The 15,408-nt window shown below is 41.7% G+C and overlaps 1 protein-coding gene across 1 annotated transcript in view; it reads left to right on the top strand.

The window, feature by feature from the left end:
- The window catches only part of LOC141101762 (acyl-coenzyme A synthetase ACSM3, mitochondrial-like), a 96,479-nt gene that overhangs the window by 58,488 nt on the left and 22,583 nt on the right, over window positions 1-15,408 (top strand). The window contains exons 6-8 of the mRNA XM_073591067.1: window positions 1,224-1,380; window positions 3,151-3,230; window positions 6,631-6,754. Coding sequence (XP_073447168.1) covers window positions 1,224-1,380; window positions 3,151-3,230; window positions 6,631-6,754 — 361 coding nt within the window. The remainder of the gene's footprint in view (window positions 1-1,223; window positions 1,381-3,150; window positions 3,231-6,630; window positions 6,755-15,408) is intronic.

Below are 15,408 nucleotides of genomic sequence, written 5' to 3'. Positions count from 1 at the left end.
GAAAGCTCTATCTGTCTAAAAAAAATATATAAAAATGTAATTTGGGTACAGCGTTGCATGACAACGCAATTGTCATTCAAGGTGTGACAGTGCTGAAACCTGAAATTTGGCCTGAGCAGGAAGGGGGTGAAAGTGCCCAGTATTGATGTGGTTAAGCAGACTGGGCCAGTTGCTTGCAGCACAAAGTGATTTTCACTGGTAAGACCAAAGACAATAGAAATAATACACTTTTTCTCACAATTCTGGGTAACCTGAGGCTATTGGCCAGTGTGCATGCCTGGGACACAACTACCGTACAGGGCTAGAGAAAAGGCAACTGCACAGGCCTATGTACTTGTCAGAGGGGAATACCAATATCTTTTCATGGATAACATCAATTAATACATCGATTCGTCTATGAACTTCTGAATAATACCATCATTAACTCTTTCAGGTAGCCAGTCATCACAGAGATTTCCTCTCATTGCTCACCGAGCTGCTCGCATCCCCTCCCCCATTTTCCTCCTACCCTCCCCCCCCCCTTTTTTTCATCTCTATTGATTTGCAGGCAGTCAATCAGGTTCATTTGGCAATTAGGGGTACCTATTACCCAACCACCAAATTTAATTACATAATTTTGATTGACTGCTTGCTAACTCAATGCGTCTGGACAATGTCACATGTTGTCTTGTTTTTGTTTTGTATTGTTTTATGTTTTGTACAGTCTGTCCAATCTGATCATGACAACAGCAATTAAGTCCCTCTCGGACTAAATTGGTAGTCTTTTGATACTACCTTTAATTGATAGTTTTTTCAGCCATATTTTGATGTTTGTATAACAATATATTTAATACAATTTACATATTTGGAATTAATGCCAGGATTTTGGTATGATTAATACCTATAGCTAAAGTAACCTCTTACTCGGTTTCTCGAACCGGGTGCTCTTTTTCTCTCTATGTACTACAGACATGGTAAGCATGTGGGCTTGCTGACATATTCAAGTATTGTCAGAAGAAGTTTTTGTGATGTTTTGAAAGTCCTTTGTTTGGAAAGACATTTAGTTTATGCTTATATAACCTGCCATTGTACAAATGGTCACACTTTTCTGGTATATTTTACTCTATGTATTTCCCCATATGCACAGTATATACAGCGGGTAAAATAATTATTGGACACCTTTATCAATGAATTATAACTATATTACACAAAAAATAGTAAGCAGTAGTGGTTTCCTTTTGTAGGTATTGGCTGGACTTGTTACCTTCAGATGTGTTTTGGAATGCTTCAGATACAGGCTGGGCAAAGTCAGCTTGGAGTAGCGTCTTCTCTCCTTGGATCCAAGGTTCATGTGTATTTGCCCACGGTATGCCAAGATTTGATGCAGAAGTCATTTTGGAAGTAAGTCACATGAAAGTAGTCTAATGGAACAGTGATCATATACCAGATTATGAATCATTAGTAAAGATATTTTTGAAGAGTAAAAATTGATGAAGTCTGCGTAGACTATGTACACACAGGTCACATTCCCAAGGCTTTAAACTACAATTAGATAAATGTGTCTGCAAATTTGTTTATGTTCACCTGATTCGATCCATTTACACTCTTATCAGGAACCATTCATATGTCTGTAGGCCTTCTGGGTTGACCCTCTGTTTAGGGGAAGAATGGATTTGGCAAAATAGATTTTACTGGCTGTTTGCCAGTCTTCCCCTTATGACAGGCTGGAACCCGCAGCTCCCCCATTACCTCCTCCATAGGAACAAATATGAAAGTTTGCTTGAAATGAACTTGTAGGTTTGTACAACAGTCATTTTAATAACAATCATTAGGTGGTTGGCTTGTGTATGCACAGTAAGCCACCTGTTGGTCTTTAGGCACATTTATATAGTGTAGATTCCACAGGAAGCTTGGGGAATGTAAAGCACATAAAATGTTTTCTAAGCTCTTATACGCATTTAGTTTTCTGCTCAAAAACTCTTTCAGTAGGGCTTAGTCCTGTTTAATGTCCTTTTTTTAAAAGCCGTTGTACATCAAAATGTACCCCTATCAGCCATGCTTGCTATACCTACAGGCAGATGACCTGTACCCCGTACCTATGTCTTAGAATACTGCATTTTCCAAAACTGGTGCAAGCCCATAAAAAGTGTTGATTTTGCATAAAATAAACAGTTCAGCTATGCATTTTTATTTTCTAGATTTCTCCATGAATGGGTAACAGGCATAATCATAAAGGCAAGATGTCCATTAAAGCTCAGCATTAGAACTGTTCAGATGCACACAGTAGACACAATGCAAACAACCATTGTCTGCACTGACATTTTAGGTCTGGTTTTACTAAAGCTGAACCCTGGTTAAATACAAGAGGCATGTGTATTATTACTAATTAATTAATCTTGGCGTGTTTTATGTATATCTTCCAGATATGATCTGCAATCCAGTGTGAAACTTTGCCTCTATGCAAGCGCTTCCTGTAATAAAGACCGGTCACTGCTGCTCTTTCTCCTTGTGCAGGGTGACTGGTCTTGAATCCCCCACTTTTGTAGTTTCTGCAGGCAGCCTGTAGTGGGTGGGGCTTGCTGGGTCCTTCCCACAGCTCTGCTTTCTAAACAGGCTATGTACAGGACAGTGATGATGCCACTGCTATTTTTACAAGGTGATAACTGGATTTATAAAGGCCTTTGATGTACACAAAATGGAGTTATAGTCGTTGTGGCTATTGAGAAATATAAGTAAATTAAAGATTTAATGTCTGAAGATCTGATTAAGGAAAGAAGTCTAAAAGAAGTCTACCTGTATTATTACTATCAGCAATCACTTGCTCTATTGCTCTGCTTTATTGTTTTTTTTCAGGTTAAAGTTTTAAAAGAATAGAGTTGGCTGATTTGTAAAGGAAATGTACACAATTTTCTAATGTTTTGCAAATAGTAACCTTCATAAACTAGCCAGACTTTTGTGTTCTGTATTTTACTTTGCTTGGCATTGATTTTTATTTTTTTGTACACATAAGTAGTAGAATTCAGGCTTTGGTAGGCTTACGTATTGTTCTATGTAAAGGCAGTACAGTAAAGTCATTAAGTAAACAAGCTATTTTTATCACAGATGTTATATACTACATTAAGTAACATACTGTATTTCATGGAAACAAATATGTTTCTCTTTTTTATACAGACACTTGTCAAGTACCCAGTCACAACATTCTGCTCAGCTCCGACTCTTTATCGCATGATGGTGCTACACAACCTTGATAGGTAAAATTATGTGTTGCACAAGATAGAATAAAAAACTTCAAAGCAGTAATATTGTGTATACCATCAACCACAGATATATTGTGAAAGATAGTAACTTTTAAGATGGATTGTTACACTGTACTTGCAGTTGTAGCTTTATTCTATAAAAAATAGAGGTTGTGATTCTTCTAGCAAACTCACCCCTTCATATTTGCATGAGTCTCTTAGAAGCTGATTCACACCAGAAACTGCACGTTTTTGCATGTGCAGTGACGTGCATTTGGCACGCATTTTTTACGCACATTTGCGGTTAATTTTTCCTAAGCTTGCATTTCCTTTGAGGTCACTTCCTTCTTCTTTGGGCTTTTATGTGCACTACGCTGCGTTGCAGTGCATTTTTGTAAATTTCTAGTGCAGAAAAAGGCAGCATGCTGTACTTTTTTCACTGCCCTGCACTGCAATAGTGTGAACTATGTCCATAGGATAACCTGAATTTTGGACTGTCTAAGTAGTTGGAGGGCAGTCAAAAATGCATCTCACTGCATCAGGTGTGAATGGGCCTTAATTTATATTAACAACCTCCCTATCCAGTTATTAATTTTTCTGAATAGCCAAAACTTTTATTAAATTTTGGGTAGAGTAGAAGGGTTAGAACCCCTGCCAATTTTTTAAAATTCTGTCTTTAACTCCACTGGGAAGATTTAGGGCCCACTCACACTAGACTACAGTGCAGGAAACCCACGTTTCCATGTAGTTTCTCGCACAGCATTCCAATTGCACTGCTCAATATTAGGTAGGTAGTCATAAAGTTATGGCGGATTGGTGTATATAAATTCTGCCATTTACCATAACACATTGCTCTAACACATACATAATATTGAATCTATTGATTTAATGCCATATGTGCTTTATATCAAGTAGTAAATAGATGACATTACAGGGGCGCTTGTCCCTGTCTCTGAACTTCTGGCACTGCAATGGCTAACAGCTTCAGGTCTTCCTGCAGAACAGATGGGGATATGCCCCCTCCTTCCTCCTTCTTCATTGTGAAAACTTAATTCATGAATTACACTGCTTGTAACCAATCTTTGAATGGGGGAGAGTTTGATCAGTCACAGGATTCTCTCCCCCATTCACAGATGGCACTTTCTATATACAATATACCATGGAAAAGTGAGCGTAGACAATAAGGGACATATAAAAGGTGGTATTTGCATTATTGCCAGATGACAAGAAAGGGGAAAAAAGCCTGGACAAAAAGAAAATGAATGCAGTTACATAGGATGGCCATACATTATGCAAATTTATTTCCTTCAACCAAGGGTTCAAGGAAAGAAAATTGCTCGATCCACTGACTGTGTTGATGGGGGATCCCTAATGCCGCGTACACACGGTCGGACTGTTCGGCTACAAAAGTCCGACAGCCCGTCCGACAGACTTTCGACAGACTTTTGGCGGACTTGCGGCGGACTTTCTAATGAACGGACTTAACTACATACGATCACACAAAAGTCAGACGGATTCGTACCTGATGACGTATGACCGGACTAAAATGAGGAAGTTGATAGCTAGTAGCCAATAGCTGCCCTAGCGTGGGTTTTTGTCCGTCGGACTAGCATACAGACGAGCGGATTTCTGAGTCCAACGGAGTTACAACGTAAAGATTTGAAGCATGTTCCAAATCTAAAGTCCGTCAGATTATCGACTGGAAACGTCCGCTGAAGGTCCGGTGAAGCCCACACACGATCGGATTGTCCGCCGGATTTGGTCCGTCGGCGTCCATCGGACCAGTCCGGTCGAAAAGTCCGACCGTGTGTATGCGGCATAATGCTGTGCTATTTGTATTCTGGCAGCTTGATCACTGCTGGCAGCTATAGCTACCGGTAGTGATTGAACGAAAAAAATCCAACAGGCGGAATATACTGAAATAGATCGATAGATTGACTTCAGTACAACTTCCCTGCCCATAGATGAATCGAAATTCCTGCTGAACCGGCTACATTTTGATCTGTCTAAGGACTAGTAAGCAGCAAAATTATACATTTTTGAGGTTTAAAGCGGGGTTCCACTCAAATTTTTAACTTAATCTTACCCCCTTCAGTTAATTGCATAGATGTTCAAATGCCGCACGAAAATTTTTTTTATCGCTATAATTACCTTTATATTGTACTTTATTGTGGCACTTCCTGTCTCTCCTCCCATGGGAGTAGGCGTGTTTATTGCCTTTCCCCGGCGCCGCACTGTCTCCTGGGAGCTTAGTGTCAGACTTCCCAAGATTCAGTGCGGGAACAATGATCATGCCTGTGAACAAGCTGTGAATGAACAGCATTCACCGCATCCAGGAAATCAATGCTTGTGGGCTTCACATGCCCACAAGCAAGATGGAAACAGCCAGCATCACATTTTAAAAGTTATTCTTCAGTACGAAAACAGACAGAGGCGGAAATATTACTCCCAAACTGTAAGTATTATTTTGGGATTAGCAAAGTGCCTCTATGACCTAAAAAAAAAAAAAAAAAGATTGGTCGTCGGACTCCCACTTTAAATATGCTTTAATGTCAATAAGTACTTAACTATAAATACTATTTAGGGCGACAACTATTTTTTGTTTAAAAAAAAAGGATGGAGGTAAAGTTCTGAGCATTGAACGAAAACCTACTTTTTATTCCAATTTTCCAGCTTGTGATGTGATCTCAGGAAAAATATTGCAATGCAAGGACAGGGAAACATCCCATCTGTTACCATGTAATCTAACCAAGAACTTTACTTCATGAAAAATCTGTTTTGTGAAGACTGGCTTGTCGTTCATTTTGCTGTGACCCAGTAATCGTCATTTTTCTTGCACTGTGGTTGTAATAAGTTATTTATCTGAAATTTCACATTATAATATTCACATTTCCTTTTAAATTGGAACTAAGGGAAAAGCTTCTTTTTTTCGGATAGAGTAATTGAGAGGTAAGGAGGTTTATTTTGGCCATCTGTGTCCCATTGGGGAGATTACCCTTCACTTCCTGTCCTGTAGCCAAAACAGGTAGTAAGAGAAAATCCCTCTAAAATGAAGGAATCCGTGGTTGTCATCAGAACTAGTGAACCCATTGTAAGATATTCCCACTATTCCTGTTTTGGGAACAAGCCAAAATTTTGGATTTTCTTTTACTTGCACTTTTGGTTAGAATGGTAAACAGGACCTAGAGATGGAGAATGTACCTAATGGTGGCACAGGGAACACTAAAAACCTGACAGCTGTTTCAATCCCTCTCCACTCTAAGCTTAAAAGTAAAACAACAGTTTTACCTAACTCTTGTCATTACTGGGAACAAATAATGTATTCCACATTTTATATTGTAAGTGTTTTATACACAATAAGAATATAGAGTATAGAACAGTCTTAAACAAGAATCCAATATATATTTTTTTTTAGTTATAAGTTCAAGAGCCTTAAACACTGTATAAGTGCCGGAGAGCCCATCAACCCCCAGGTAATGGAGCAATGGAAAGCCACTACTGGACTAGACATTTATGAAGGCTACGGCCAAACTGAAACTGTAAGTTACCTTTTCAGTAAAACGTATTTATTACAGCTAGACTGCTACAATTATTTTTAGGTTTACTGCACTAAGGGTACTTTCACACTGGGGCGGCGGGCCCATTAGCGGGAAAGAGCAGCTAGTTTTAGCTGCATTTTACCATAGTTGTAGCGGCGCTTTTGGGCCGCTAGCAGGGCGCTTTTAACCCCCGCTAGTGGCTGAAGAAGGGGTTAATAGCGCCTGTGTAGCGGCGCTTCGGAAGCGCTGCTCATTCATTCCAGTGGCCAGAGGCAGTGTAGGAGCGCTGTATACAACGCTCCTACACCACCCCAAAGATGCTGCTTGCAGGACTTTTTTTCCCATTCCGCAAGCCACCGCCCCAGTGTGAGAGGCATGAGAGGCAGTTTTCAGCCGATTTTTAGCATTAAAACGCCTGAAAACTACCTCAATGTGAAAGTACCCTATATAGAGTGGCATTAACAGAGGGAATCATTCACATTGCTATACCAGTTAACCTAGAAAAAAGGTCCCAGTTACAATCATACTTTAGTTAGGGCACCCAGTCTTGCATGCAAATTACCCAATGGACCAGGCACTCCCAGAAGCCATGCCAACATACTGCAACAGACTACTCTCAGCAGGGGGCATCATGATAAGATTTTTCTATTCCAAGAAACAACACAGTTGAGTAATGTCTGCGATACGGTTACATTTTTAGGACAAACTTTCAGGGAGTACTCCCTTCTTCTAAGGTCCAAGCAATACTTATACACAAACCATTAGCAAAATGTTAAGAACAGCAATCTTTGAATAGAACAAAAACAAAATAAAAACACATCACATAGTAACTAAAGGGAGAACGTTAGTCAGATAAAAAGGAGAGCTATGGAATGGGAGGAGAAGAGAAAGAGTCACTGAGGTCATAAAACTGTTTTAGTAGTAATTTAAAAGTTCCACGCTCAGTCTATTATCTTTTGTGCCAAACCAAATGATCATACTTTCCTGAGTATTTTTTTGGTTAAAGAACCAAAACATTCCTGTTTGGAATGGTCTGGTTGTGAGAAATTATGTCGCTCAGGTGTGCAGTAATCCTCCTCCTTAAGTTCTTTTATTGATGATTCATTGTTTTTGTAATTTCTGGACTTGCTCACCAGCATTACACCCCTGCTTACACTTCTATAGAGTGTGCAGTACCCTCTTTTCCAGAGAAAATGTCATAGTCCACCTGTCACTGTCTAGGATAGTGGTCTCCAAACTGCAACCCGGGGGCCAGATATGGCCATTTGCGTGCCTCTATTCAGCCCTTGACACACTGTTCCTCCAATTGAGACAAATTATGAGGCACCATTCCTCCCACTGACTCTATTGATGGGGCACTATTCCTCCTGCTAAGACCAATGATGGGGCATGATTACTCTCACTGACACTGCCGATGGGGCACTATTCCTCCCATTCAAACCAACCAATGGGCACTGTTCCTCCTGTTAAAACTAATGATTGTTTGCTCCCACTGATGCTGGGACATTTTCTACTCACATTGGCCAGTCCAGCCCCCCTAAGGCCTGAAGGACAGTAAACTGGACATTTTGTTTAACCACTTCAGCCCCGGAAGGATTTACCCCCTTCCTGACCAGAGCACTTTTTACAATTTGGCACTGCGTCGCTTTAACTGCTAATTGCGCGGTCATGGAATGCTGTACCCAAACGAAATTTGCGTCCTTTTCTTCCCACAAATAGAGCTTTCTTTTGATGGTATTTGATCACCTCTGTGGTTTTTATTTTTTGCGCTATAAACGTAAAAAGACCGAAAAATTTTGAAAAAAAATGATATTTTCAACTTTTTGTTATAAAAAAAATCCAATAAACTAAATTTTAGTCATACATTTAGGCCAAAATGTATTCCGCCACATGTCCTTGGTAAAAAAAATGTCAATACGCGTATATTTATTGGTTTGCGCAAAAGTTATAGCGTTTACAAACTAGGGTACATTTTCTGGAATTTACACAGCTTTTAGTTTATGACTGCCTATCTCATTTCTTGAGGTGCTAAAATGGCAGAGCAGTACAAAACCCCCCCAAATGACCCCATTTTGGAAAGTAGACACCCCGAGAAAATTGCCGAGAGACATGTTTAGCCCATTGAATATTAATTTTTTTTGTCCCAAGTGATTGAATAATGATAAAAAAATAAAAATAAACATTTTTTTACAAAAAGTTGTCACTAAATGATATATTGCTCACACATGCCATGGTTATATGTGGAATTGCGCCCCAAAATACATTTAGCTGCTTCTCCTGAGTATGGGGATACCACATGTGTGGGACTTTTTGGGAGCCTAGCCGCATACAGGGCCCCGAAAACCAAGCACCGCCTTCAGGATTTCGAAGGGCGTAAATTTTTGATTTCACTCCTCACTACCTATCACAGTTTTGAAGGCCATACAATGTCAAGATGGCACAACCCCCCCCCCCCCCAAATGACCCCACTTTGGAAAGTAGACACCCCAAGCTATTTGCTGAGAGGCATGTTGAGTCCATGGAATATTTTATATTTTGACATAAGTTTCTGGAAAATGACAAACTTTTTTTTTTTTTGCACAAAGTTGTCACTAAATGATATATTTATCAAACATGCCATGGGCATATGTGGAATTACACCCCAAAATACATTCTGCTGCTTCTCCTGAGTATGGGGATACCACATGTGTGGGACTTTTTGGGGGCCTAGCTGCATACGGGTCCCCGAAAACCAATCACTGCCTTCAGGATTTTTAAGGGCGTAAATTTTTGAATTCACTCCTCACTACCTATCAGTTTCGTAGGCCATAAAATGCCAAGATAGCACAAACCCCCCCCAAATGACCCCATTTTGGAAAGTAGACACACCAAGCTATTTGCTGAGAAGCATGGTGAGTATTTTGCAGCTCTCATTTGTTTTTGAAAATGAAGAAAGACAAGAAAAATGTTTTTTTTTTTCTTTTTTCAATTTTCAAAACTTTGTGACAAAAAGTGAGGTCTGCAAAATACTCGCCATACCTCTCAGCAAATAGCTTGGGGTGTCTACTTTCCAAAATGGGGTCATTTGGGGGGGTTTTGTGCCATCTGGGCATTCCATGGCCTCCGAAACTGTGATAGGCAGTGAAAAGTGAAATCAAAAATTTACACCCTTAGAAAGCCTGAAGGCGGGCTTGGTTTTCGGGGTCCCGTACGCAGCTAGGCTCCCAAAAAGTCTCACACATGTGGTATCCCCGAACTCAGGAGAAGCAACAGAATGTATTTTGGGGTGTAATTTCACATATTCCCATGGCATGTTTGAGCAATATATCATTTAGTGACAACTTTGTGCAAAAAAAAAAAAAAAAAATTTTGTCTTTTTCCCGCAACTTGTGTCACATAATAAATATTCCATGGACTCGACATGCCTCTCAGCAAATAGCTTGGGGTGTCTACTTTCCAAAATGGGGTAATTTTGGGGGGGTTTGAACTGTACTGACATTTTATGCACAACATTTAGAAGCTTATGTCACACATCACCCACTCTTCTAACCACTTGAAGACAAAGCCCTTTCTGACACTTTTTGTTTACATGAAAAAATAATTTTTTTTGCAAGAAAATTACCTGGAACCCCCAAACATTATATATTTTTTTTAAAGCAAATGCCCTACAGATTAAAATAGTGGGTGTTTCATTTTTTTTTTCACACAGTATTTGCGCAGTGATTTTTCAAACGCATTTTTTTGGGAAAAAACACGCTTTTTTTAAATTTTAATGCACTAAAACACACTATATTTCCCAAATGTTTGATGAAATAAAAAAGATGATCTTAGGCCGAGTACATGGATACCAAACACGACATGCTTTAAAATTGCACACAAACGTGCAGTGGTGACAAACTAAATATATTTTTAAAAGCCTTTACAGGTTACCACTTTAGATTTACAGAGGAGGTCTACTGCTAAAATTACTGCCCTTGATCTGACCTTCGTGGTGACACCTCACATGCATGGTGCAATTGCTGTTTACATTTGAAGCCAGACCGACGCTTGCGTTCGCCTTTACGCGAGAGCGGGGGGGACAGGGGTGCTTTTTATTTTTTTTTTTTCCTTTCTTATTTGTTTGCTTATTTATCTTATTTTTAAACTGTTCCTTTCATTTTTTTTTTTTTTTTTAGCATTTTTATTGTTTTCTCAGGGATCTCTCCTCTGCCCTCAAAGCATCTGACCACACCAAGATCGGTGTGATAAAATGCTTTCCCAATTTCCCAATGGCGCTGTTTACATCCAGCGAAATCTAAGTCATAAAATAAAGCTTCAGGTTTCTTAGGTCATAGAGATGATTGGAGCCATTCTGGTCTCTGATCAGCTCTATGGTCAGCTGGCCGAATCAACGGCTGCATTCTCAGGTTCCCTGTTGGGACAGGAGAGCCAGAGAAAAACATGGAAGACGGTGGGGGGGGGGGGGGCATTCCCTCCTACTGCTTGTAAAAGCAGTCTAGAGGCTAATTAGCTGCTAGGATTGCTTTTACATGAAAGCCGACCGCTGGCTGAAAAGAATGATACCAAGATGATACCTAAACTTGCAGGCATCATTCTGGTATAACCACTTAAAGTCCAGCAACATACCAGTACCTTGCTGGTCCTTGTTGGGCATATATTGTAAACTTTTTTTTCATGCAGCCTGTGGGCTGAACGAAAAAAAGAGATTGATCGGTGGGTATGCCCACCATTAGAATACCTCCCTTCATCCACCCACTTCTAATGATGGGCATATATGCACCGTTTATATATGCCGAAGCATGGGGGCATCCTCCCGCAAAAGGCAGGAGCAAATCGCTCCTTCACCCGCTGCTGCCCCCACGCTTCGGCATATATGCTGAAGTATGTAACTGTGGTGGTGAAATCACCTCCGACAGCGCTGGAGTCACGGCTTTATGTATCGTGGGAGGAAACGCTGTTGCTGTCAAGATAAATAAATCCGCGCTGCAACTGAATGGCGTACCTGCTAAGCAAATGATGGTTAACAATAAGACAAAATAACATTACAGTATAACAGCAAGACTTACCATACCTGCAAAGCAAATACAAAAAAAATATAGTAAAAAATAAAACATTTAACGCAACCTGTGCCTAAAATATATATATGCCGAAGCATGGGGGCATCCTCCCGCAAAAGGCAGGAGCAAATCGCTCCTCCACCCACTGCTGCCCCCACGCTTCGGCATATATGCTGAAGTATGTAACCGTGGTGGTGAAATCACCTCCGACAGCGCTGGAGTCAGGGCTTCATGTATCGTGGGAGCAAACGCTGTTGCTGTCAAGATAAATAAATCCGCGCTGCAGCTGAATGGCGTACCTGAAAACAAAAAAATGGTTAAAACACAGTAAACTATAAAAAAATTACATACCTGAAAAGCAAACATGATAAAACATAACAACAATAAAACATTGCAGAATAGAATACAGTAAAAAAGAGCAGAACAATAGAGAGAAAATAGAGAGAGAGAGAACAATAAAACGACAACTATTTTTGTTTTTTTTATTTTATATTTTTTTGTGTATTTTTTTTTTTTACATTTTTTTTTATAACTGTAACTTTTAAAACTGTAACGGTTCCAGGTTTGGGTCTCTCAAAATGCAATGGCATCTTGGGAGACCCTGTGAAAGTGTGTCCTTGTCTGTGCAATGCTATACCCTACGCTAAAACTCAACTAGTGTATGGTAGCGCTCAAAACATTCACCAATGCAAAGACCAGGATTGCCAGGACAGGAGGGACAATAATACCGGGTGTCACGCCTATATCCGCGCTTTCTGCAGACACAACATTTTCTTTGGGGGGCTCGTTGGGTAGGGGTACTCGGGAGGACATAAGCAAAATGCCTCCCATGCAGCCAGCTTACTGCATCTGTTTGGGGAAGGTGAGGTGGAGCACCGTCTGGATACAGAAGGGCTCTGACGATCTCTTCCTGGAATTTAAGGAAGGATACAGTCTGTCCTGAAGCTCTGTATAGCACATGAGCGTTCACCAAAGCCAATTGAAATAAGTATACAGACACTTTTTTGTACCAGCGTCTGGCCTTACGGGCAACTAGGTACGGCGCCAACAACTGGTCGTTGAGGTCCACCCCTCCCATATTTTGGTTATATTCGTGGACACAGAGGGGTTTCTCCACAACACCACTCGCCGTAGTAATTTGGACCGTCGTGTCTGCATGAAGGGAGGTAAGAACGAAAACATTCTTATTGTTCCTCCAGTTCATAGCGAGCAAATTATTACACCGCAAGCAGGCTCTCTCCCCCAGCCTAAGACGGGAATCTACAAGCCGCTGGGGAAAGCCCCAGCGATTAGGTCGCACGTTGCCACATGCTCCAATTTGATGATCAAAAAGGTGACTAAAAAGTGGCACGCTCGTGTAATAATTGTCCACATATAAATGGTACCCCTTTCCGAATAAGGGTGACACCAAGTCCCACACTATCTTGCCAGCGCTTCCCATGTAGTCAGGGCAGTTTGTCGGCTCTACGTGACTATCTTTTCCCTCGTAAACCATAAAACTACATGTATAGCCTGTGGCCCTGTCACAGAGCTTATACATCTTGACCCCGTATCTGGCACGCTTGATGGGGCGTAAACAAGTCTGCAAAACGCTGGTTGAAGTGGTTTACGAGGGGCCGAAATTTGTAGAGCTGATCGTATTCAAGGTCTCCACGAGGACGACAGAGTTCATTGTCATTGAAGTGCATGAACCGCAAAATCTGCTGGTATCGTGCCCTAGTCATGGAGGCAGAGAACAAGGGCATATGGTAAATTGGGTCAGTGGACCAATATAACCGCAACTCACTCTTTTTAGTTATGCCCATGTTGAGGGAAAGGCCCAGAAAGATCTTAAATTCGGAGACCGTAATTGGTCTCCAATCTCTGGCAAGGGAGGACTGGGGATTAGCGGCGATGTGTTGACCAGCATATAAATTGCTTTGGTCCACAGTAGATCTATAGAGATCTTCGGTGAAAAACAGTGAATAAAAATCCAGTGGCATAAAATCAACTGTTTCCACCTGAATTCGGGGTTGGCCAGTGAATGGGGTAAGTACGGGTGCTGCAGAAGTGGTGGGCTCCCAATTCGGATTTGACGAATGCAGCAGGAAGGGCACTATGGGCACAACGGGCCTGTGTTCGTCTTCTTGGTGGCAGCGGGACACTACTAGTGCTTGCCACCTCACCAGCTTGAACTGCACTTATGGGACTCGCCACGTCACCATGTGATACTGCAGTAATGGATCTACGACCAGGGTGTACTAGGCCGCTGGTGCTTGCCAGTTCACCAGAAGGAATAGCGGCGCTAGTACTGCTCTGCTCCATACGAGGGACCTGCGGTTCTTGCACATCAATGACAGAAGAAGAAGTTCGGGGTCTGGTACAGCTGACCTTGGCAGGGACCACAACTCGGTCGTCAGAGCTATCTGTCATGGAGCCGCTGTTCTCTACAGGATCGTATTCTGAGCCTGAATCTGACAGATGAGTGACTTCCTCTTCACTATCTGTCATGCTCAGAAACGTGTAGGCCTCTTCACTAGTGTACCTTCGATTTGCCATTTTGGGCTCTAAATTTAGGGGTACACTAGTGAAACTCACAGGCAAAAAAGCTCCTGACTGGCAGCGACTGTATCAAAACGCTACCAAAAAACTGTTAGCGATCGCAGGGATCAGGCCTGACTCTGCGAACGCTGCAGTTATGTGTGCTTAGTGTTTTGTGAGTGTCAGTGATCGATCGATACTGCACTTGGGTGGGCTGGGCTGGGCCAAGGGGCAAAACGCAGGTGCTAGCAGGTATCTGGGCTGATCCCGCTAACACTGTGTTTTTGGGGACCCTAAACTGCTGGGGATGCTAGTATAGATCTGATCGGATCAGATATTGATCGGTTGAGATACTATAGCACTAAGGGAGGTGTATGCTGCGTGCGTGGGTTTTAGCGGTACTGGCGCTAATCTGACGCTGTCTGGGGCGACGCAGACCTTATCTGACCCTAAAAACTTAACTTATATCACCGCTTGGCGATCAGGGGGTTAAACCTTTATAAGGTAATAAATGGCGGGTGCCCTAAAACTATAATAAACAAACTAACTAACCAGCGTCACCTGTAACAATTTTATGGTGATCACTGGTGAAAGGGTTAACTAGGGGGCAATCAGGGGGTTAAAACCTTTATTAGGTAGTATATAGGGGTCCCTGTCGCTATAAAACACTGACGGCGAACCTATATACTTACCTCCCTAACTAGCGTCACCTGTGTCACTAATACAGTGATCAGAGAAACGATCGCTTATCGACACTGGCGACGGGGGGTGATCACGGGGTTAAAACTTTATTAGGGGGGGTTAGGGGGGTACCCTAGACCTAAAGGGGGGTACCCCAGACCTAAAGGGGGCTAACCCTAACTGCCCTAACACTTATAACTGTCACAAACTGACACCAATGCAATAATCAGAAAAAAAAAACTGCTTTTGGTGTCAGTGTGACAGGGGGTACAGGGGGGTGATCAGGGGGTGACTGGGGGGTGAAAAGTGTGCCTGCGTGTTCTACTGTTAGTGTAGTGTTGGTGCAAACTTACTTGGATGTCTTCTCTCCTCGGCCTGGAACGAAAAGACCGGCTCGAGGAGAGATAACATCACTTC

Source organism: Aquarana catesbeiana, linkage group LG06 (assembly GCF_042186555.1).
Source record: "Aquarana catesbeiana isolate 2022-GZ linkage group LG06, ASM4218655v1, whole genome shotgun sequence".
Classification (NCBI taxonomy): Eukaryota; Metazoa; Chordata; class Amphibia; order Anura; family Ranidae; genus Aquarana; species Aquarana catesbeiana.
The sequence above is the reverse complement of the archived record's forward strand: the minus strand, read 5'-3'. Positions and strand labels throughout refer to the sequence as shown.